This window comes from Copadichromis virginalis, linkage group LG14, assembly GCF_057382275.1.
Source record: "Copadichromis virginalis isolate Kocher_CV1m ecotype Utaka linkage group LG14, C_Virginalis_male_GT1.1, whole genome shotgun sequence".
Lineage (NCBI taxonomy): Eukaryota > Metazoa > Chordata > Actinopteri > Cichliformes > Cichlidae > Copadichromis > Copadichromis virginalis.
In genome coordinates, this window is record NC_140631.1 from 35,936,389 (window position 1) to 35,954,270 (window position 17,882).

Here is a 17,882-nt window from a genome sequence, read left to right on the forward strand (position 1 = left end):
GGATGATTCAGATGTTCCATAGAGCAAAAGAAAGGGTACTGTGAAGTAAAATGGGTACCTGCGATGTCAAGGGCAAACCATTACGAAGCCAGCGATAGGTGGGCCGGGGCCTCCCAATGGCCTTGCACTCCCATTGGAGCTTCTCTCCACTATCCATCTGAGTATCATTAATCATTCTGACCCACTGCGGGAGGGCTTGAAGATAGAAAAAAAGATTACGAATAAGTAATGTATCCTTGAAGTGCACACCAGGTACAAGAACGTGCATGCATGAATACATCGTCAACGTACAACGTAAAAGGCTGAATTTTGTATTAGAGTTGAATAAAATCAGTCACTGATTAAAAATAAACTATTACGATTACTAATTTATAAATTAAGTTTCAAATCAGATGTGCCATGTATTTGATGTTTGTGTACATGTTGCTTTTATTAATCTCAGTAATATTTTATGTTTTAATTAGTTAATTTGAGCATTTTAATCTTTAAAACCATCAAGTCTTTTGTTTTTGCATTCTCTTTCATGTACACTAATGTTTTTTATTTGTTGTTTATCACTTAACACAAAAGTCCTCAAATCTGGGCACTCCTTAATGGTTTTTGGTAACATGAAACAGAATAGCATGAAAAAGCAAAATAGAAGTTTTGATTCATGTACTGCACAACAGATCTATAGCTTATTTTGGGGACAAGAAGTAAGTGTATTAAACCTTTATATTAATTAGTACTACAGACCATGCAAATTGTTTTTGCATGTATTTTGCAAGAAAAAAAATTTCAAGCCCAGCTTTTTATTGGGGCTCCGATGTGTAGAAAGCCACTCTCGTAGGGATCACTTTCATGTTTTTGTGTTATTGTCAAGCTAACATGCTCAAAACTGTAGGGAGGTGATAGTAACTGAAGGAAATCAAGAACTAAAACTTATGTCAAGAGGCAGGAGCACTTTTGCACTGAATCAAATCAAATCCCAAGTGAGTAAGCACTGAAGCAATTTTGCTTGTTTGTTCGCTACACTTATTTGTATCATGTATGTCAAAATCTTCTATCTTTCCTTCCACTTCACTGCTGGTCCAAGGCCAAGGCAAACTATGCAATAAGCAACTGCCCTTCCTGGGGACTCACCATCAGACTTTTCTCTTTTTCTCCACAGCCTACTTTCTTGTGTTCCCAAGGCTCCATCCACATTTCCTGTTCAACTCCACATACTGCAGAAAATCTCTCTCACAACTCAAGATCTTAACACTGTATAGGCTGTAGGTTTTTCTTTTTATCTTCTAGTCTCTTTCCATCTTGCACCTCTGATCTGTGGTTGTGACTTTTTTAAATTCTTGTACATTTACAAGATTATAAAATATACAAGAACCTTTTACTGGGGCAGGAACATTCTGTCAGTCTTGTGCGGGAAAGAAAATGCTAATCAGCGAGTCACAAATCCAGAGTATTTCTAGTTTATTTTAATCCCTTTTAGCTTGAATGTCTTTCACTCTCAAACAAGACCTTATAGGCAAACATCAATATATATATATATTAGGGGTGCAACGATACACAAAATTCACGGTTCGGTTCGATACTTCGGTGTCACAGGTCGATATTTTTTCGATACAAAAAAAATGTTCATGCTTTTTTAATTTGTCATTTAAGTCCCGAGGTCAAAATGGGAGATGCCCCCAAGGGTGGTGGAGAATGACCGAGCTAAGATTCTGTGGGACTTCCAGATACAGACGGACAAAATGGTGGTGGCTAACCAACCGGACATAGTGGTGGTAGACAAACAGAAGAAGACGGCCGTAGTGATCGATGTAGCGGTTCCGAATGACAGCAATATCAGGAAGAAGGAACACGAGAAGCTGGAGAAATACCAAGGGCTCAGAGAAGAGCTCGAGAGGATGTGGAGGGTGAAGGTAACGGTGGTCCCCGTGGTAATCGGAGCACTAGGTGCGGTGACTCCCAAGCTAGGCGAGTGGCTCCAACAGATCCCGGGAATAACATCGGAGATCTCTGTCCAGAAGAGCGCAGTCCGGGGAACAGCTAAGATACTGCGCAGGACCCTCAAGCTCCCAGGCCTCTGGTAGAGGACCCGAGCTTGAAGGATAAACCGCCCGCAGGGGCGTGCTGGGTGTTTTTTATATATATATATATATATATAATGTGTGTGTGTGTGTGTGTGTGTGTGTGTGTGTGTGTGTGTGTGTGTGTGTGTGTGTGTAAGTCTAACCAAAAAGTTGTAATGCTTCTTGTGACAACTTTTTGATGATGTTTTTGGCTTTAGAACTCACTTTAAATATATTTTACTTAGCTTAGCCAAAGCTTATACATATATTTCTGGCATGTTTTTGTTTAAGAAATTAAATCCTCCAAATAATGTCCATATTAGCGTATACTATGACACACCTTCCCAACTTAAATGGTGCACATTTCACTGTGGTTTATTTCTTGTGCAGACAGTGTGACACCCGCATTATTGAGCTGTTTCTCTCACAATAACATGCCAAGCACGTTCTATTCTTTCCATATGGCACCTTCAGTAGAATACTTTTTTTGTGTGGTTTGATTGAATGATTATGGTCAGAAAGGTCTCCCTCACAATAAAAGTGCAAACTACCAGCTAACCTGTGTAAATTACATTTAGTGTGAGGCTGCTACAAATTAGGCTCACTATTCTCCTTGTGATGTCAAGAGAATGGAGGTTGCCAAGAAGAACAGGGCCTTGAAAACGTGTCCTACCAAGGTTGAAGCAGTCCATTATCTTGGGCCTAGCACATGGCACAAATACTGAGGAACTGGGAGTCATGCAGCCTCAAAGATAAGTTTATGATCACAGAAGGCGACAAACCAGGCAGAAATTCATTATTAGAAAACTAAAAACTGTTCTTAGGTGAAATTCACTCCAAAATGAATAATCATACACAAATACAAAACAGATAATGAAAATTCTTGATTAAATTTTGCAGTTCTTCAGTATTTTTTAGATGAGATGTATCATCAATAAATAAATAATAATTGTTAATAATATAAACAATACAGAAAAAAAATCAAATTATGCACCTGGGAGCAAACACAGAAGTCTATTAAGCATCAAATGAACAGGGATGTAGTTTAGAAGAAGACACACTTATTAAGTTCTCTCTCAGCTCAAACAAAACAACACATTCCTTGCTGTGATGAATCCTTGCTCTTGGATTATCTTGGGTAGATCAATACATAATTATAGCACGGGCTGTTCAGCAAATTCCTAAGGAACAGTCTTCAATTTGAAAACACTAAGTGGCAAAGATTACTTTATGAAAAATGAGTAAGAAATTCAGAAGGACCAAAATAGCAGAGCTGCTGGTTAGACTGTCATTCCTGGAATGAATGAACACTTGTTCTAATACAAGCACATTCTTAGATAATGCATAATAATGGAGTGTGTGTGTGTGTGTGGTAGTGGTGGGGTGTTTGCCAACACCACATAATCAAAATGTGCCATTTTTTTCCCTAAACCAGTGAAGACAAAAACATGTAAAAATACTTAGACTCACTGTAGACCTGCAGATGTCCCTTGAAAGCAGTGCTTCCTCTTGGATTCTCAGCTTTGCATTCATAAGTTCCCGAGTCCTCTAGTTGAATATTGGGAATCTCTAGCACAGCCTGAGATTTACGGAGTCTTGCTTTCTTGGGGATGTTGCCATTTATCTTCCTCCACGTGATGGTTGGCACTGGGCTGCGAGAAGAAGAAAGTAGCATGGCACACCACAGCATGTAATACAGTAGCATAAATAATACTGAACTACAGTATAAAGTGTACAAGCAGAATTACATACAGTACGATCATGATTCAATTCAGAAATAATCATTTAAAGAAATTCAAACTCAGGGCTTCCTTAAGAAAAGGGACTAGAATAACATGTACCATATACTCACAGATAAATGATCTTGTAATGACACTTTCAAATGCTCCAAGAAATTTAGGACTTGTCTTTAATAAATTTTAAATATATGCAGCCTGTGAAAGCTTTAAAAGATATTTAAACCTTTTGCATCTTCAACTCTCCATCACTGATATCCCTCTTTAATGATCATTGACTTTTGAATGATGAAAACAAGTGGTTTAAAAGTTTGAAGTAAGAATCTTTATGGTGCTTTTGCATTGAACTTTTTTTGACTCATAAAAATGTATACAAATACAAACTTTATGTAAAGAGCTTTAGCAGGGGGACCTTGCAGACACTGCAAGACTAAAATCCATCACAACGCAGTTTGTGTTACCTCTGCTGTTCTTGGTGGGTATCGTCCCAACTGTCTTCTGAAACTCCTGCCATATTTTTTGGGCTGATTCACCACGTGATCATCAACACTCCATGAGGCAAGATTTTGTATGAAGCTCTGGATCAAGGGTGATTTATGACCATGTTATATTTCTTCCACTTCTAAATAATTGCAGCAACATTAATCACCTTCTTGCAGGCCATTCCAGCTAGGGCTGTGCGATATGACCAAAATCTCATATCCCGATATAAGAATTCTATCGTCCCGATAACGATATAAATCACAAAAATGTAAAATTTTCTGTAAATTCTGTGAATCTCGGGCAGCTCGTCTTGCGGGAAGTGTTTTCAGCTGCGCGTCATGTACCTGGAGTCGAGTGTTTTAACCGATGCATGAAACGATACATTTTTAAACATAAGTTGTAAAGGCTGCCGTTTCCTTTGTGAGTATTTATTACACGGCGTGCTGCGGGGAAAAGCCTGTCCTAACGTCTGCGTGTAAGGTTTATTTTTTAGCACCTGGCGGCTCTTTTTTAATTCTCATCCGTAAATAATCTGCTCTTTCACGTGATTCCATTTATTTTGAAAAGTCTCAACAGGATCTTGAGCTTTATTGCGAAAGGTTTATGTGGAACATAAACAAGCGGACACGCGATGTATGGCGTTATTTTGGTGCCACTATTCTGAGCACACGTAAAAAAAATTTGCAGGTGCAAGTGTTGCATTTTGAGGAGAAATTTATTTTGAGCAAAGAAAAGCTAAATTTGAGTGAACAAACTTCATTGCTGCGTGCAAAAAAATGTATTTCAGTGTTTGAAATAGCTTTTCTTCACTCAAAATAAATTTCTCCTCAAAATGCAACACTTGCACCTGCAAATTTCTTTTGCGTGTGCTCAGAATAGTGGCATAAAAATAACGCCATAGTAATGCTGTTACCGTTGTTGTTGCTAACCACAACGCATAAAAACAGGCGCTTGTCCGCCTGTAGTGTGGTTATATTAAATATAAGAGAAAGAGAGAACTTTAAGAAATTAATATAGCCACTACAGTGACCATCAAAACGATGAAAAAATATTGCCGTAAACAGTTTATTTTGCGACACCACGAAACAAACGATAGATGTTTTTATATCGTCATCTGATATATATCGTTATATCGAACAGCCCTAATTCCAGCCTTCTGCAGGTCTACAGTTTCTGTCCTTTGACAGCTCCTTTGGCGGTGAAGAGGTTGGTGAGGTGAGGTTGAGAGGTTGGAAAGGCAAAAATTGATTCTGTGGACAGATGTGCTTCATACACACTGAGATTAGGAGTATTTATAATTGACTGAATGATTCCAATCTGTGGAAGCCAGAATTCTGGCTGGTTTGTGGCAGATCAAATACTTTTTCATGTTACATGTTTTTTCCTGTATTTTTGGTTCATATCATGTCTCTCTGTAACTACCATAAAAATTAGAGACTGCTCATTTTATTTATTTTATTGATGAACAAACTCACTCATTTAATTGAGCGTGTTTCTAAATACAGCAGGGGATTGAATAATTAGTTCCATCACTATGCTGTATAATTTCTATCAAGATCTTGAGGTAAAAGACAACTTTGGCTGTCATCTTTCATTTGCACATAAGTCATGAAAACCCATGATAGTAATTTAATGTTCTGCTCTGCATATCAAACAATGACCCTTTGACCACCCACGATAGATGTGTCTCACTTGTTACAGTAATTATATATATAATAGATATAACAGATACCAGACATTCGAGGAAAAGGGACATTATTCAAATGAGGTTATTACAAGATCAGGGTTTTTTCTTTTTAAATAATTGATATTCCAGCAACCATTATCAACGCCTGTTTATTCATGTATTCCCCTAAAGAGCCCTTTGATAGATTACTTGCACATGCAGAGAGTGAATGTCATCCTATGTATAAGCACAGTATCAGTAGTGACTATATGACTAGATTTGACAGTTTTGTGAAAGATAGAAAAGTGACACCATACAAAGCTCCACTGAACCCATCAATCATTTAGTCAAGACAGAAATGTTACTCCCTTGAGCTGCAATGGACTCAAATTAGGATTCATATCACGTTTTATTAAACAAATGTTTCTTTTTCATTTTGGACAGAACCTCCGTGTGATGTTCGTGACTTGTGAATAGGAATAGTTTATAGTTTCCAGAAAGAACATGTTAGAATTACCAAAACCCCAGATTTCTGAACATGAGTATACTCTTATCTTTACTAGAAAGAGTCACAAAGACTTAATCAGTATTCATGAATATGCCATTGAGTTGCTGTGATGCACTTCATTGTATGTTATTGATGGACAATTTTCTGGAGACCTTTGCTCCAACTAAACTGTTGACAAGTCAGATAACAAAGGAAATCTGTAGGGACTATGAGAGGTTGGACGATGGGGGTAAAACTTCCTGAGTCCATGGAAGGATTTTGCTTTGGAGACTGAATAATAAGCACTGGGCCTGCACATGTTTGCTGGACTGGAAGGGAACAGGTTCATTCATTGTATGAAGTCTTCCTGTCAGCATCTTCCTGAAGCTGCAGACAGGTAGACAGTAGACTCTGAAACCCTGGTGATTGTGGTCTGTTTCATCAAACTCTAAAAGTAAGCATTTCATACCCTAACATTTTGAATGAGTCACACACTGGAGTTTATGTGAGGTGTTATGGTTTTCAATTGAAAAATGTACCTAAAGGCAAGCTCTGCAGATTACATATTAATTAGCAATCCACACAATTGATGCGCCCTCATCTGGACTTGTTCCATAATAAAGGTGCAAAATTAAATCTAATACCAAAATATAATAAAGAACTTGATTCCTAGATAATGCCTCACTATTTAGCTAATTTGCTAACTCTCAATTTCTTCTTTAAAAAAAAATAATTTCCAAACCATTTTAAAAGAAGTATCCAAACGAAAGACAAAGGTGTTTTTATTAACGTTTGTATCAGAGCACAAACATTAACAACAGCACAGAGAGTATAAAATGTGCTGTGTTAAGAGGTACAGTTTCATGCTGACTAAGTGGTCAGCTTTAACAGCAGGGCTTCAAGAGCTTGATTCCCTCTGGGATCACTGAAACTAAAAAGTATATCTACTACTCTAAAGCAATTTGGATGAAACCTTCTAACACATGCTACATATTATATTTTAAGTGGAAATGAGTGGGTTGAATGTGTAACCCATCGAATGTACAAGGCTTTTTGAACTACAATGAACTTCATAGTCTAGTAACCCTTGAAATAAAAGCAGCTAACAGAATTGCACTTTCCAGAGTTACTTATAGATGATCCTGTGAAGGCAGGATTTCAACTTGAGGGTGCGTGGTTCTGGCATTTATAATTATCAATCCATCTAATGTACAATTATCCAAAGTTAGGTCACAGTAATAACAGGCTGAGCATTGTTTTTACATGTTCTTCTCTCTAGCAACATTTTCTAGTACCTCCCGGGGGATCCTTGGGTGTTCTAGAGCTAGATGAGATGTATAATCTGTCAGTGGGTTCTGGGTTTATCCTGGGATCTCTTCCCAGCTGGGTGTGCCTGGAACACCTCCAGAGGAAAGCACCCAGGAGGCAACCTAACTACCTAACCTACTGAACTACCTAACTCTCCTTTTGACACGGAGGCTTTAATCCAAGCTCCTTCTGGATGTCTGAGCTTTTCACCATATCTCTAAAGTTCAGCACAGCCATCCTACGGAGGAATCTTATCTGGCTGTTTGTTTTTCTGAACTTATTTTTACGGCCATTACACAGATTTTGTGATCAAAGGTAAGGGTTGAAACAAAGATGGACTGGTAAACTGAAAGCCTTGCCTTTCGTCTCAACTCTCTCCTCAGCACAACAGTCCTATTGCTATTGCTGCACTAATCTGCCAGCCCACCTTCCCATCACTCATGACTATGATCCAAAGGCCTCCCTCAGTCCACAGCGTTCTCTAAGAGAACCTCAAAAAGGCCTCAGACTTTTCAGGGAGGCAACATTAAAATCAGCACATCATTGATAAAAACTTCCAAAAGGCCAAATATTTATGAGTGGAGCTTGAAACCAAAAATGTCTTTTTAATTAGTTAGATTTTTACTTTATCTAAATTTCTGCTTTTAAAAATACCTTTGAAATTATTTTTCAAAGGTTCTTTCAAAGTCACTGGACTCTGGAATTACTGTATAACTGTAATATGTATTTTGCTTATTATTTCTAGTCAAAGCTGTAATTTACCTTTTTTATGGATGAAGGAACTCAGGAACCACAGTGATTACTAATTCTACATGGTGCAGTTAAACAAAAATCTTGATTAATTCCTACAGACATCACTAAAATAGCTCATGATGTGAACATAGTTCAAAATTCCTTCAAGTTAAGAGCAGTATTCATATTGTTTTTGTTTTCATTGTCTCATTGTTCTCTTCGCCCTTCAGACAATCACATCAAGGAGCTTTGGCATTCACACAAAGAGCTTTTCTGCCCTGTACTAGATAGCAGTGCCATCATACATATTGATCAACAGGAGTACAAAACCCATTTTAACTTCATTTTCAGTGCTATATAAAGATTGGCATTTCTTAATGGGGTGCATTGATAAATCATTCATCTCTGCGTAAAAGGGTAAGTCACTGGGATCACTGTCTGACTGAAAGCTATCATGCACAAATTACTTCATTGAGGGAGGCACAGGGCAAGAATTCAAGCTGTTTGGCTGTTCAGTGGGTTTCCCATCAAGCAGACTGTTCAGAAACTCCTGCTTTGCTTGATAGAAAAAGCCAAGGGGAGTGAGATTATAATACAGTGTCTATATATTTAGGGAATGACCACCATAATGTGGATAATTAAATTAAATCAAAGTAAACAATTATGAGGCCCTTAGTCATCCGCAGATTAGAGACTGTTTGCACTTAAGATAGGAATGAATAATTTATACTGCATAAATACTAAATAAAGAGCAAAGCTGATAAATTATTACCAGAATTATTTTGTGTCATAAAAAAAACACCACTGCAATGGTTTTGCAATCTTGCTGATTAGACTGATTTTACCAATAAAGTTCCGCTTTTCGTCATCTAGCCTACCTGTGTTTAGAGATAAAGTCTTTCCCAATTTCAGAACTTTGACAAAGAAAATAAATATTCCAAAAGGCAATATTGAAGCCAGTAGCACTAACTTTAGTAACTGTGGAGAGTGGTTTGGATTTAGTCTCTGTGGAATAAAGAGTGTTCCCTCCTGGCAGACAACTATTACCAATTTCCCTTTTTTTTTCCTTCCAAACACATAACCTTGGCTTTCTACATTCATAATGGACCCTGAAAGCACCCAGGAAACACAGCTACATTAGGGCTCTCAATTATAAGAACACATGGGTCCCTAGGGCTGAATTCCCCATTCAGTCCCCCCCCCCACCATGCACTAACATGCCATCTAACAGCCAAGCTACGATGCAGCACTTCTCTACACTCACTTAACATACTGCCTGAAGACAAGATATGCCTGCTTCCCATTCAGGTAATGGAATAATGTAATTTAAGGAAGAAAGAAAAAAAAAAACACAGGCAGGATTATCTAAAGGATCTCTCAGCAACAGAGCAGCGATAAGCTGTACTTTACTGTTCCTGGTGATTAATATGATAGTGCTGTAATAAACAACTACCAATATTTGCGCAATATGTCCTTGTTTACTTACTTTCCTAGAGCGAAGCACTCCAGTCTGACAGTGACTCCTTTGGCAACCAGAACAGATGTAGGGAAATGCACTTCAATTTTGGGCTCATATTCACCCATGACACCTGAAAAGGGTTAAGAAAGAGAAATTGTACTCATTAGAAGCAGGTATTGCAATAGCTGGTTGGTCTCCAGTTTGCTATTATTCCTTTGCGTCTTGCAGTGTGGACACAAAAACAGACTGCAGTGATTTAACAATTTGATGTTATGGCGATTTGTTCAACTTTGTTGCCCATATACAGACAAACAAAGAAATAAAAATAATTTAGGCACCCATTTCCTCTTTCACCTGCAATTTTTTCAAAATAAGAGTAACAACTGAAGGATAAAATTATATGCTATAAATGTATTCTTCCTAGAGATTTGTGTTGGTTAAACCTCTTAAAATGAACAGTATGTTAAATCAAAGCAGTGTTTAGGTGTGGAATGCACATTGTGCACACCATCTGGAAAATCATTTTAACCATGAACCTTAAGTTTATACAGTGTTATTTTAATAAGACTATTTAATTGACAGAGCTGTAAAGCACACAACTTAATAATTATATTTTGAATCCCTACAAAAACAGTGGGTTAAAGCATGAGCAAGATTAGCTAGGGTTAGCACTTTGGTAGATTGCAATTTAATTTGTCTTAATATGTCGCAGATACTTGGAAGATGTGGGAATGTAAGGAAAAGTCTGTAGGTGACATATTAGCTTTATACGAAAACACAAACAGCACATTAAGATGACGTACAAACAAAAAACAAACATTCTCCAGCAGAAGAGACAAAATGACTCCTACTATTGTCCTCAAGAATTAGTAATCCGCTCAACAATTCACAAACACATTGTGAAGGACACAAGTGATAACATGTTATCAGTCTTGCTAAGTGCCACTATGACTAACACCTCTGTTCTAAGCCATCGCCAGAGGACGTTTCCTTTGTTTATTCATCTGTATGTTAAGCCGGCTATTTATTTTCATTTACTAGGATGATGTGTCAGAGATGGTAATAAACAAAAAAGAAAAAAAGTGTAACAAAGAAAAACATCATCATTTAAAGGGATTTACTGTTATCTGTCTTATTAAATGGGTGTTTGCAATACGAATATTATCTGAATGTTTTACTTTTCGCAAAGGAAAATATGTGTTATATTTAAATCCTTTATTTATCCAGGTAAAAGTCTCACTGAGATTAAAATCTCTTTTTCAAGAGCCAAGGCCAGGATAGAAGCAGCATTTGTAACAAATACAAATATAAATGAGCAAATATAACTGACACACAACAAGCAACGAGCAAGCAAATACAGCATCCAGTTCACATGCAATAATATGAGAACAAACGCATCCTCAGGAGCATTCACACTGACCAAGAGAACCATTTTTTGATCCTTAAAAAATGATATAAAACCCCTCAAAGAAAATCTATTCTGCCAATTTCAGGTTCTTCTGTAAATGATTCCAGGAAAAAAAGGGGGGTGACATACTTTAAAGCTCTTTCTCCAAACTGTGTTCTGACTCTGGCAACGATTTCCAAAATATTGTGCCAGTGAAGGCAATACTGACTACTTTTTACACAGAGATTAACAGTGTATACATATATAAACAACCAACAGGAAAGTCTGCAGGCATACAAAGAGAGCCGCTTAGCAGCAGCGTGAAGAGAACGGTGACATACGGTAATGTTAAATACACAATCATTGCATTTGAACATCACACATCCACAGCTGAACTTGAATACACATCAAAACATATCAGAGCATGTGTAGCACGACTCCACATGCATTATAAAGTACATGAGCACCAGGACAAATGACCCGCTTGACATTTGAGAAACCATAATTACACCTTCTACTACATGCACCTGACACTTTTTATGTGATAAAATGAATGAAGAAAGGGAGTGGGGTTATTGAATTGTGGCCCACTATGCATGGAAAAGGAGTTTTATGATATTTGTTCCAAAGAACTTTTCAATTTCAATCTCATTCTCAACATTTATGGCTCCAAAGCAGCCCTTCACATATAATGAATTTGCAATATTTCACTGGCTCTTGCCATAGTATATTCAATATCATATTCAGTCTCAGTGGCTGGACTTGATAGAATTGGAAGAACTAATGTGTAGACTCGGTGTGCTAAAACATTACCAACCCTACAGCGTAGCATTATATTTTATGTTCCAATTTCATTTATTAATCACATGAAAATTTGATTATTTTCTCGTTGTATTTCATTCTTCTGCCAACCAATTTCAAACTATAATGCCTGTTAACTTTTACCGAAAATCCAAGTTAATACAAATTTAAAAGAATGTATTATTAGGCCTCTGACCCAGCAACAGATAGGTTTTATGATGCCGATCAAAATCAAAACTTCTGAAACTTTAATTGAAAATAAAATAAAAGGAAATAATAAATTGACAACTCCGGGTCATATATGCACTTGATTAATTAATCTGTGCATGTACAGATTATATGCATTATATGCACATTATATATTTGTTTTCATTAAAAATAGCACATTTAACGCTCTTTAAATTAAATGTTTTTAAACTTCAAAAAGAACATAGACGTATACAATGTGCTATTAAGAACAATGACAATTATTTTCTTTCCTTTTCAAATGTGTATTCATTCAAGGACAGGGAGTTGTTTTGACTATGCCTCTACAGTATGTTGGCCAAAAAAATCATTCTGACATCCGATATATCTATGAACCAGAGGTCTTCAATAATAATTTAGTAAAGTGAAGCAGAGAAAAACATGCCCATGCGTAGATGTGCCTGCAAACATTGTCTTTCACTGATATTATTGACACAGTAGTGAGACAGAAAATATGTTATGACATTAATGACAGCTGTGCTGCCGAAGCCCAAATAAAAATTGCAGCACTTATCTGTATAAACGATAAAAATACACCATAGATTTTGGTTGCATTTCTGTATTTATAAGGTACTCTCCCAGCTACATGAGATTTATTGATGGATAAATTCCTTATTTTTCACTAACCATAAGACATGAATATATCTGCAATTTTTAGTCCAGTTTCTTGAATTTTGTTTTATTACCTCAGATTTAGCTACTGTTTATCCCTATAATGCCATTTGTATCATATTTAATACATGAGTTTCTGAGACCTCTATCTCATCAACATGATCAATACTAAACTCTTTTTTTTTGTCTAAAATTGTTGTTAACAAAAAGTTGCCAAAAACAACCAATGTATCAAATGCGATATCATAAACACCATGATATAGCAAAAAAAGTGCAATTGCTTCGAAATTCACTAAAGCAGAAAATCAAAGAGGTGTTTCTGAGATGAACTGTTTTTAAAAGGTGTATTAGTCTGGAGTTTAGCGTTTAGCCCCGTTCTGCTGAAGGTGGATTGTGATCTGACGATCAATGGCCTCCAGCTGGGTATAATGGAACCCAGATGCTTGTTTTGATTAAGAGAGTGAGGGCTGGAGCTGACAGTGGTGAGCCACGCACAGATCCAGCTTGAACTGTCTGCTGTGTAATAATCACTCATTTTTACTGAGGCACAGATTGCAGTGTCTAATTGGTCAGACTCCAATGACTGAAGGGTGGGAACAGCACGGCAACATTTGGGCGACTGCTGTGAGGTGCGCCAATGTAATTTTCAGAATTTTACACCCAAATTCACAACATAAGAGGCTGCTAAGCATCATGAGATTTGAGCAAGAGATGCCAAGACGTTCTTTGGCGTAATGGACCTACAGGTGTAGTGATTAGATTTGGCCGTGTTGTGTTGCAGGTGAGGGTGCTGTTCTTCAACCCATGTGTCATTACCAAATAGGACACGGTTGGTGCAGAACTAATTTTCCTTCGTTCATTCACTATTTGAAAAAAAAAACACAGCAACAACTAATCTTCTGTTTCTTTATCCAACCATGAAAAATATTAAAATGCTAATAGCCGACTGACCATATGCCCTTATGACTACATTTTGCAGCTCAGTTACAGAGACACAAACCAATTTAGCACTGTTATGTGCAAAGTGTTTTGTATGTCTCAGGGGGCCACTTCACACAAGGTTATGCAAATACAGAGCAAGAATCTTGCCGGAAGGCATGTAATTGTAAAGAGGTAAATTTGCGTTGTAACATTTGGAACAAACGTGTTTCTGAGGCACAGAGGCCATTTCACAGATTCACTGGGGATGTAATCTCAGTGGCTCTTTGAAACCTTGACAAAGACAGGCACCTGCGTGAAGTGATGGACGTTTCTCTGTGTAGTCGGATGTAAAAAAGCCTGTAGGTGAAATCCACACCTGTATCCAACAAACAGCTCCACACCATGGCTCCTGAGAGGCTAGTATAAAAGAGCAAATTCCCATCCACAGCAAGGGCCATTGATTCAGTTAATTTTATGCAGGAAAATGATTTCCCCGATGGCCAGTTTCACCAAAGCACATTGTGAGCTAAGAAGGCTCCCCGCACTAATGTTAAAGCATTGCTCACTATCTATTTATGGTGTGTATGGAATTCAAAACGCCCTCTACAAACATGAGGCTCAGTGGAAAGCAGAAGAACACCCGACTTTATTAACCTATCTGATCTGAAATTTTCCTCCAAATGCATTTCTACACAATATTGTACACACACAGAATATAAAATGTAGTTTTAGCTTTCTGTTACTGTCAAACAAACATTGAACTTTAAAATTTTCTGTGTTATGTACCCAAAAAAACACTCACCGTCGGTTTTCAGTGTCAGAGGTGTTGGGGGACTAAGAACTCTTGCATTTGTCACTGTGTTTTTCACCAGACAGATGTAACTTCCTACATCAGAGGGCTGCACCTTCGAAATATAGAGGTTTCCCGTGTCCTGGGAAATGAAGCGTCGACTGTCCTCGGCGACAAACGAGGGGAATTCATTAAACACCCAGCTGTAGATAATCTCTGAAAAGCAAGTTAAGACAGATACTGTACACATTAGGAAAAAAACTTTTACATGTATGAATTTTGATCAGCTCTTTATCTGTGTAAGAGTACCCAAAAAGGTCTTCTTAACCTCTTTAACAAATAAACTATTGCAATGTACTGAAATATAACATTTATATACTAAAAATACACTGGTTATGAAATGGTCTAAAGTACTGTATAGACGCATTTTGCATTACTGCTTATTGCCTAACACTGCTTAATGCTCAATATAATACTGAAACAGTGATGATTTAAAGGAGTCATGAGTATGGATTTTATGTAGCAACAAAGCCAATTGATCATCACAGACTAAATTAATCTAAAAAATAATATTAAGGTGCTTAAAGTTCAGAGAAGAAGACTTTAAAGACCCTGTTATTTGCAGGGAGGTTAATCTAATTAACCGGTGATTATCAGAAAGGTAAAACTAGCATATGATAGGGTATCATTCCAGGACAGAGTGATTCCAATAAGCTTGGTCATGTGTATGAACGTGCTTATGAATGTATTCAGAGTCATTAAAAACAGATTTAGCTGGCTTTTATAGCAAATAATTCTGAATGATTATCGATGTAGATGGATCACAATCTTTTTTAGATTTCAAACAAAATGCAGTAAGAGTAGAAGATATAAATACCTGATACCTGTAATAAAGTACTTGGTAAGATGTATTGTATTTTAGCCATTTGTACCTTATGAATGTGGCAGAAGTGACAGTTTAATGTATGGATAAATGGATAGATGAATATGGTAAATACAGAGCTAAACTGTGACATATTTCCATGTGTTACACATTTATACATAGCCAAGATCAATATTAAAGTGTGAAACACAATTAAATTCAATCTGTGGAACGCTGCATCCCATTGAACATTGAACTTTTGTGCTACAACTCTTCGATCTGGATCCATAATCCATGAAAGAAACAGACAAAGAAAGGATAAGCTTCTTGTCTTCTTGGTAAATAATGAATAACTGATGTTTTAAAGATGCAACATTATTAGTGCACAGATCTTATGACTAAATTCAACACTCAATTTAAGCTCAGTGTTAGTGGACTCCTAAATACTGTATTTTAACAGATTACTGTCCAAAGTTAGCATCATATGTTGCTATTCTTCCCCGAAGAGGGAAGAACAGGTAAAATAGTGATATTCCAGATTCTGGTCCACAAGTCAAACAGGACCCTGTAAAACTAAAAAGAATAACTTAACACAGAATATCATTGCTGATATAAAAGATAACAGACCTTGTTCTAGACAATAAGCATTGTCAAAGACGCCAGAGTTTCATTACACTCTTTCTATTCTTTATACGCAGCATTTACCCAAAACACACAGAAACTTCTCAAAACCATCAAACGGAAGATGATCAATTTTTCATATCTCAGTGACTCACAGCTATTTTTACTCACAAGGCCTTTGCAAAATAAGTGGCATTTTAATGTCTTTGAATCCTCCCACAGCCATTTTAGCCCAAACATTTTTTAGCACTCCCTCTTCAATATGAATTTGAACTGTGACACACCAAAGCATTCATCACAGTAGGATATTCTATGGATGAGGCATCTAATCAAAGTTTTTTGAGATCATTTTTCATTTCGTGTAAGCAATGCCGAAGAAATAAATCATAATCTTACGTGTATTGTGTTTTTGAGTATAATCTGTAAATATGAAAAAATAAGCATCAAAATAAAGGCTCAACAACATGTTGAGACTGGCCTCTCATATCCCTTTTAAACCTAAAAGTTAATATCACAACATAAAAAGGGGAGATCAAGTACTATTCATTTTTGGCCTAAAGTATGATTAGTGTAGCAACGCTTTTTGTGGATAAATGCAATGCTGTAAAAGCTTAGAAGCTTAGGTTTATAGTTGAGGGAAGGTAAGCTTATAAAATAGAAATCAAGACAACAATATCCAAGCTTGTTCCCTGACAAGCAGTTTGTATCTTACTGTATCATTTAACCACATATATACAAGGAACAGGTACAGGAAACCAGAAATTTCTTAATCAACAAGCTAAGGTCCTTCAATTATTCTGTGTAGCACAAATGTATTTTGTAGATTAAATTTTCAATGGATTTTCTTATTTACTCTTTAAATGCTGATTTTCTGTTAGACTAATAAATTTTAAATCTAATGCAGTTGCCCTGAATTACGCATTTAACGGCTGAGTGATTGTATAATATATTCTGTATTGATCCACTTGGCCCGCATAATGAATATAATGCAAGCAATTCAACACAGGGGACTTAAAGTATGTCATTATGAAACCTGGGTCAATTTTACAGTTTATAGTAGTAAGACTGCAACAAATTTCAAAAGACAGAAAATCACTATTTCCATTATGCTGTCATCATGCTAACATCATCGCCAGTGTTTGATTTCAATCACATGCCAATCAGAGTTCCAAGCATTCAAGAAGAGACCTTGGTCAAAAAATTAAATGCATGTATGTATGAGGGGTTGATTTTCAAACTCCCTGTGAAAAATTCATATTCACACATACTCCTTGAGCAAGGGCAACATCTGCACTATGACTGATGAAAAACTTTAAGGTTGAGAAAACTCTGTACTACACTTACATCTGTCAGTCATTACGCAACATTAATTATTGACTGCGTCTCTTTTAAACAAGCTATTTTGTCACCGACTCTCTGGTTGCTACCATGAGATGCAAAATGGCATCTAGAAATGTGTATGGGTGCTGAAGAGCACTTGGCAAACGTTCCCATGGGTGCAGTGCAGGAGAATGACAGAGCTGATGCAAACAGAAAACCCCATAAGAGCTTATATTTAAGGACGACTATAGAGAGGGATATTAAATATATGGCATTAAAGATGGTGGCTGTGTGAAATAATTGGCCGTGTAACATTTCTTTCTAGTTGTAATGATCCAGTAAATTTAATCTTTCATAAGTGGAGTTCTGGCTCTTTGGTCACTGTAACTTGGCACACTAA

General features: G+C 36.9%; 1 protein-coding gene across 2 annotated transcripts in view; it reads right to left on the reverse strand.

Moving 5' to 3' along the window:
• cntn5 (contactin 5) overlaps positions 1 to 17,882 on the reverse strand; it is a 111,879-nt gene that overhangs the window by 24,052 nt on the left and 69,945 nt on the right. For both annotated transcript variants that reach the window (XM_085430666.1, XM_085430664.1), the window contains exons 7-10: positions 14,692 to 14,895; positions 9,950 to 10,052; positions 3,522 to 3,703; positions 59 to 195 (exon numbers count right to left, since the gene is read on the reverse strand). In XM_085430666.1, coding sequence (XP_085286792.1) covers positions 59 to 195; positions 3,522 to 3,703; positions 9,950 to 10,052; positions 14,692 to 14,895 — 626 coding nt within the window. The remainder of the gene's footprint in view (positions 1 to 58; positions 196 to 3,521; positions 3,704 to 9,949; positions 10,053 to 14,691; positions 14,896 to 17,882) is intronic.